The sequence below is a fragment of the Neopelma chrysocephalum genome, unplaced genomic scaffold (assembly GCF_003984885.1).
Source record: "Neopelma chrysocephalum unplaced genomic scaffold, ASM398488v2 Primary Assembly neopelma1_184917, whole genome shotgun sequence".
Lineage (NCBI taxonomy): Eukaryota > Metazoa > Chordata > Aves > Passeriformes > Pipridae > Neopelma > Neopelma chrysocephalum.
This window is the reverse complement of record NW_020938590.1, coordinates 1-7,339: the sequence shown is the minus strand read 5'-3', so window position 1 is coordinate 7,339 and position 7,339 is coordinate 1. Positions and strand designations below refer to the sequence as shown.

The window sequence follows — 7,339 nt, the reverse complement described above, 5'->3', positions numbered from 1 at the left end:
GGTGTCCGGTGTCCCCACAGAGCTGCGGGATGCAGCCAAGCGCTTCTCCCACGGGGGGGTCTCGCACTACCTGACGCTGACGCTGGACGAGGCCGAGGGGCTGCTCTACGTGGGGGCTCGGGAGGCCCTGTTCGCCCTGGCCACCGGCACCATGGAGCTCAAGGCAGCGGTGAGGCCCCAGAACCCCCAGAAGGAGGGGAGGTTTTGGGGGGAGTGTGAGATTCCAGCCCCCTCACCCGTTCTGCACCCCCAGATCTCCTGGGAAGCCCCAGTGGAGAAGAAGGCTGAGTGTGTGCAGAAGGGCAAGAACAACCAGGTGGGTGCAGTGGAGGGGTTTGGGGCACCCTGGAGTGGCCCCCCCTGTGAGGACACACCACTAATGTTCCCTCTGTCACCCCCCTAGACCGACTGCTTCAACTACGTGCGGTTCCTGCAGAGCTACAACAGCTCCCACCTCTACGCCTGTGGCACCTACGCCTTCCAGCCCAAGTGCACCTACATCGTGAGTGGGGGGGGCCCAACACCTGGTGAGGCCCCAGTGCACCCCTGTACCCCGGGATGAGGCCCAAGAGCATCACTGAGGGGTGTCCCTGTTGCGAGGGGGGGCATTCAGGGGTGCCCCTGTGGGCAGGGGGGTGTCTTATGCCCATGAGGTAGGTTTGGGGGTGCCTTCTGTGCCCTTGGAGTGTTGTTGGGATGTCCCTGTCCACAGAAGGGTCATCCAGGGGTGTCACTGTGCCCAGGAGGTTCATCTGGGGTCATATCCCTGTGCCTGGGGCCTGTCTGGGAAGTGGGAGACATGAACCGAGCAGGGGGTCGGGACACCCACCCGCTCCTGTGCCCCCCAGGAACTGTCCGGCTTCACCCTGGACCAAGTGGCATTTGAGGATGGCAAAGGGAAGTGTCCCTATGACCCCACCAAGGGGCACACTGGCCTCATCGTGGGTAAGTGGCACCGCTGGGCGCCTGCTGGGCTCAGGGGGGTGCCCACCGTGCCTCCCACCCCCCTAAAACCTCTCCCTCACAGACGGGGAGCTCTACTCAGCCACCTTCAACAACTTCCTGGGCACGGAGCCTGTCATCCTGCGCAACCTGGGCCCGCACTACTCCATGAAGACGGAGTATCTCACCTCCTGGCTCAATGGTAGGGATGGGAGACACACAGGGAGGGGACAGTGGGGTCAACCATGTCCTGGGGACATCAGGCCCAGCATCACCGGCCAGGCAAGGGAGGGGATTGTCCAGCTCTGCTCTGACATGGGGTGACCTCACCTGCAATATTGGGGCATTTTGGGGGGAGACAATATAAGGAAGATATTGAGCCATTAGAGAGTGTCCAAAGGAGGCAACGAAGATGGTGAAGAGCCTTGAGGGGAAACCGTGTGAGGACACTGAGGACATGTGGTCTGTTCAGCTGGAGAAGAGAAGATTGAGGGGAGACCTCATTGCAGTTACAGCTTCCTGGGAAGGGGAAGAGGAGTGGCAGGTGCTGAGCTCTACTCTGTGGGACAGGACCCCAGGGAATGGCCTGAAGTTGTGTCAGGGGAGATTTAGGTTGGATAGTAGAAAAAGGTTCTTCCCCCAAAAAGGTGGTTGGGCACTGAACAGGCTCCCCAGGGCAGTGGTCACAGCCCCAAGGGTGCCAGAGCTCAAGGAGCATTTGGATGATACTCTGGGGCACATGGTGTGACTCTTTGGAATGGGCCTGCGCAGGGCCAGGACTTGGACTCGATAATCCTTGTGGGTCTCTTCCAACTGAGCATGTTCTGCCACTCCCCCACCCCCACACGGTGTCACCCCGTGTTTCCCCAGAGCCCCACTTCGTGGCCTCAGCGTTCGTGCAGGAGAGCTCGGGCAGCAGCACCGGCGATGACGACAAGGTGTATTTCTTCTTCAGTGAGCGTGCGGTGGAGTACGACTGCTATGCCGAGCAGGTGGTGGCCCGGGTGGCCAGGGTGTGCAAGGTATGGAGGGGACACCACAGGGACACTAAAAACTGGGATAGGAACTCTCCAAGCAGTTTGTTGGGTTGGAAAGCTGACGTTCCTTTGTTGGGTGCACCCAAATGCACCCCCAGCACCCACTAGAGCAGGGGATGGTCATGAACTGATCCATATTTATCATGTTGTGTGACATATTCATTATGTTTCCTGAATAATCTGCTAATTATTTCCGTGGATTTATTTGGATATGAGTAAGGGTCTTTTGAGGGTCTTTGGTGGTCGTTTGCAAACATCCCATTCCCCAAATTTCCCTTTGATGGTTCTGGATCTTCTGATGAATCTCTTCTCCTTCTCAAGTACATGGTCAGGTCATGGTACCCCTTCTCTAATCAGTCTCTACTCTGACACACAACCCTTGTTCCCAAAACAAAGACATCTTCTAGTACTTATTAATCACTGATATAGGTAATTAAGGCAGCAATAGCTGCCACAAGACTATTAATCACTAATTTAGGGATCAAATACTGTTGTGCTGAAGTTAATTGTCCAACACCTTCCCTCACTGCTGCACAGACCCTTTGTAACCAGTTTGGTGTCACCGTGGTGGCTGTGCCATGCGATGACTGTGGCCTTTTCTTTGTGTCCAGGGGGATGTGGGTGGTGCCCGGACGCTCCAGAAGAAGTGGACAACATTCCTGAAGGCCCGTTTGGTGTGTTCAGCCCCGGAGCAGCAGCTCCACTTCAACCGGCTCCAGGCCGTGTTCACCCTGCCCGGGGCCGAGTGGCAGGAAACCACCTTCTTTGGGGTGTTCCAGGCCCACTGGTGAGTCCGGGAGGATGTGGCATGCCAGGGATTCCCAGGATGGAGGGTTCTCACCCCAACCCCTCCTGTGCCTGCAGGGGGGACGTGGATGTCTCAGCCATCTGCCGGTACCACATCCTGGAGGTGAAGAAGGCATTTGAGGGGCCCTACAAGGAGTACCGGGAGCAGGCGCAGAGGTGGGGCCGCTACTCGGATGAGGTGCCCAGTCCCCGGCCTGGAGCGGTGAGTGGGCACTGGGGACGGGGGGAAGGGGGCGGATCCATCCGAGGGTCTGTGGCTGAGGGCCCTCAGTGCCCTCTTAAGGGACTGGCATCTGTCCATGTGCTTGATAGTGCTCTCTCTGCCCTCCTAAATGGGCTGGGATCCATCGACATGGCTGATGGTGCCCTTCTAAGGGGGGTGGGATTCCTCCATGCTCCTAGTGGTGCCCTCAGTGCCCTCCTAAGAGGGGCTGGGATCCCTCCCCGCTCCTGACAGTGCCCCTATGCCCTTCCCGCAGTGCATCACGGACTGGCACCGGCAGAATGGCTTTGGCAGCTCCCTGGAGCTGCCCGACAACACCCTGAACTTTGCCAAGAAGCACCCACTGATGGACGAGCCGGTGCCGCCGCAGCGCGGGCGCCCGCTGCTGCTCAAGAAGGACTCCAACTTCACCCAGCTGGTGGTGGATCACGTGGCTGGGCTGGATGGCACCGTCTATGAGGTGCTTTTCATCGGCACAGGTAGCTGGGGCAGCTGGGAGGGCACGGAGGGGACAGTCCATGCTATGGCACAGCCCTGAGCACCTGCCCTGCTCACAGGTGATGGGTGGGTGCACAAGGCGCTGGATTTGGGCACTTCCATCCACCTGGTGGAGGAGCTGCAGGTGTTCGAGCCAGCACAGCCCGTGGAGAGCCTGGTGCTGGCCGGGAGGAAGGTGAGCGGGGCTGCGGGGCCAGGGGTGGCACTGAGGGGACGCCTCAGGGCAGGGTCACCTCAGCCCTTTTCCCTGCCCTTGTAGAAGCTGCTCTTCGCCGGCTCCCGTTTCCAGGTGGCCCAGCTACCCCTGGCTGACTGCGGGCGGTACCAGTCATGCACAGACTGTGTCCTGGCACGGGATCCCTACTGCGCCTGGAGCCGGAATGGCAGCGCCTGTGTCCGGATTGATGGGCAAAACGGGTATGGGATGGGCTGGGGGATCCCTCATCCACAACTTCCTCATGGGAGGAAGCTCCATCTCTGTGACCGGTGACAGGACCCTGGAACAGCCGGAGCTGTATCAGGGGAGGTTTAGGTCGGATGTTGAGTAAAGGTTCTTCACCCAGAGGGTGGTTGGGCACTGAACAGGCTCCGCAGGGCAGTGGTCACAGCCCCAAGGCTGCCAGAGCTCAAGGAGTGTTTGGACAGAGCTCTCAGGGACAGGGTGGATTTTGGGGTGTCCTGTGCAGGGCCAGGAGTTGGACTGGATGATCCTTGTGGGTCCCTTCCAATATCCCATAATTTTAGGTTGGGGAATGTTTGGACAGTGCTCTCAGGTGTTGAGATTTGGGGACTGGGGGGGACTTTTGGGGGTGTCCTGTGCAGAGCCAAGAACTGGACTCATCCTTGTGGGTCCCTCCCAACTCAGGATATTCTGTGATTCTCTGGGTATGGGGCTCCCCTGGGAGGGGGGGACACCCTACAAGGACCCCCCCTCACTGCACCCCCTCCTCCCACAGGTCCCACCTGGTGCAGGACGTACTGAGCTCTGACACTGGCGCCTGCTCCGTCCCTCAAGCAGCCAAACAAGGTGAGCCCCCCGTGAGCCACATGGATCCCCCCATCCCTCTTCCCGCCCTCCCTCCTGACCCCCCTCTCTCCCCACAGGGCCCCTCACCCCCAAGAACGTGACGGTGGTAGCAGGCACCGACCTGGTGCTGACGTGCCGCCTGGGCTCCAACCTGGCACGGGCGCAGTGGACGTTTGAGGGCCGCGCGCTGCCGGCCGAGCAGGCGCTGGTGCTGAGCGACGCGCGGCTGCGGGCGCTGGTGGTGCCGGGCGCCGGTGCCCAGCACAGTGGCACATACCGGTGCCTGGCGGAGGAGCAGGGGGCCCCCTTGGGCGCCCAGGAGTACCGGGTGGCTGTGCTGGCGGGGCCCGGGGCGCCGCTAGAGGCACGGGCACCGCTGGAGAGCCTGGGCGTGGTGTGGGTGCTGGCCGTGTGCCTGGGCGCCCTGTGCCTCGTGCTGCTGCTCGCTGTGCTCTCGCTGTGGCGACGCCTGCGCGAGGAGCTGGGCAAGGGCACCAAGGCCATCGAGAGCACCCTGGTGTACCCCATTGAGCTGCCCAAGGAGCCGCCCAGTCCCCGCTTCGTGTCCAGTGCCGCCTCCGACTCGGATGAGAAGCTCTGGGACCCCTCCAGCTACTACTACTCGGACGGGTCCCTGAAGATTGTGCCTGGCCACGCCACCTGTCGCAACGGCGGCCCTGGCACCGCTGCCTCGCCACCCGCTGCCATCCCTGGGCAGCCCCTGCACTCGCCCACCCGCATCCACCTGGGCCCCCTGCGCGGCTCCTCGTCCAACGGGTACATCCGGCTGGCACTGGGTGCCGAGGAGCGCCCACCCTGTGCCGATCTGGCTGAGGAGCTGCGGCGGAAGCTGCAGCAGCGCCAGCCCCTGCCCGACTCCAACCCCGAGGAGTCATCGGTCTGAGCCGGAGGTATTGGCACCACCTACCTCAGGGCCCCACCCCAGACCCCAGGGTGGGCACCCTGGCCTAGGAACCAGCACCGGCACCCAGCTTGGGGCTGTGGGGTGGGCGCTGGCACCTGCCCTGGGGACAGGATTGTCGCCTCAGTGCCATCGGCACTGGTACTTGCCTTGGGAACAGGATTGCCACCCTGGTACCCTCTTTGGGGACAGGATTGCCACCCTGGTACCCATTTTGGGGACAGGATTGTCACCCTGGTGCCAGCACCCACCTTGGGGACAGGATTGTCACCCCAGTGCCAGTACCTTTGTTGGGGACTGACACACTGGCACTGGCACCTGTTTTGGGGACAGGATTGTCACCCCAGCACCTGCTACGGGGACAGCAGTGTCACCCTGATGCCAGCACCCACCTTGGGGGCAGGATTGTCAGCCCGTTTGCCAGTACCTGTGTTAGAGACTGACCCACTGGCACTGGCACCCACCTTGGGGACAGGATTGTCACCTGGTACTTGCCCTGGCAGTGGGATTCCTACCCTGGCACCACCTTGGGGAGAGGTGTCACCCTGACACCCACCCTGGGGTGTCACATTTGGGGTCCTGGTGCCTATCTTGGGCCCCGGAGCCACCCTTGGTCACCACACCCGCCTTCGGTACCATGTCCCCCACGAGGGACAGACCTTGGGGACACCCCCCCCCACGGGGCCCACGCCCCGGTGGCCCCAGGATGTTTTTTGGGCTGATTTCTGAACTGATCGGGTTTTTCTTCCTGAGAACTTTTCTATTACACCCCCCCCCGTGTCCCTCTTCCCAGGGCTCTGCCCCCCCAGCCCTGGCTGTACATCCCCTCCCAACTCCCCGCCTGCTCCCCCTGCACGGTCCCCTCCCGTTTTGTATAACCCCCCCCAGTGTAATTTATTTGTTACCGAAATATATTTATTTGCTGTAAATACGTGAGTATTTTTATATTAATAATAAAAGGAGTTGAAAATAAGAATTCTCTCTGAAAAGTGACACCCGCGGGGGCCGTGGCCAGTGCTGGGGGGGATGCTGGGCTCCCCCCGGGTGCTGAGCTCATGGAAAAAGGCTCATAAAAGGGCTATAAAAGGGCATCGCGGTGCCGTTCCCAGGCGGGGGGGCCGGGGCTGCCCGTGCCCCCCCTCCCCGGATGCGGGGGGTCAGCACGGGGGGGTCCCTGGGGAGGCTCTGCTGGGAAACCAGGCGGAAGCAGGACCAGGATCCTGGGAAGGGGGGGGGCTTGGGAACGGGACCAGGAGTGGCACCAGGGCGTGGGAAGTGGGGCCGCGGGGGCCTTGAGCCCTCCGGGGTGGGAGGGTGAGGACTGGGGGCTCTGGGACACCCATTGCTGAGGGAAGGATGGGGGTTTGGGACCCCACAGCCAGGAGGGGAGAGGTCTGGAGACCTCCCAAGTGTGTGTGGGGTGATTCCTACACCCCCCAAAATGGGGAGGGGTGACCCCTGGGCCCTCCATAGTGGGGAGGGGAGACCTGGCACTCCCATAACTGAAGGGGGGGACTCTGAGACCCCCATTGCTGGGTGTGGGGGTGAGGCTTGGGGACCTCACAGCTGGGACGGGAGAGGCCTGGAGACCTCATAAGTGTGTGTGGGTGGTCCTTAAGCCCCCGTAGCGCGGAGGGGTGACCCCAGGGTCCCTCATGGGGGAGGGGGGGGCCGGACCCTCCATAAGGGGGTGTTTGGTGGCCCCCGGGGGGGGGGCGGGAGGGGCCGCTCACCACAGGGCGGGCGCGGGCGCCCCCTGGCGGCGTCTCCGGGGCACTGCGGGGGAGTGGGTCTTTGCCTCGGGGGCGGGGCCGCTCGGCTGCATTCGGCCCTTTCCGTCAATCCTCGGTCTTGTCCGTCAATTTCCGGTGCTTTCCGTCAAT

At 62.0% G+C, this 7,339-nt stretch overlaps 1 protein-coding gene across 1 annotated transcript; it reads left to right on the top strand.

The window, feature by feature from the left end:
- Positions 1–7: 7 nt before the first annotated feature.
- LOC113962748 (semaphorin-4C-like) lies at positions 8–6,315 on the top strand (the record flags this gene model as incomplete). The annotated part of the gene is made up of 13 exons (XM_027673492.1): positions 8–169; positions 254–316; positions 404–502; positions 849–945; positions 1,028–1,144; positions 1,813–1,964; positions 2,591–2,766; positions 2,844–2,988; positions 3,266–3,488; positions 3,567–3,682; positions 3,767–3,924; positions 4,464–4,534; positions 4,612–6,315. Coding segments are annotated over 13 exons (2,406 nt in total), but the record flags the coding sequence as incomplete, so codon positions are not given.
- Positions 6,316–7,339: the final 1,024 nt, after the last annotated feature.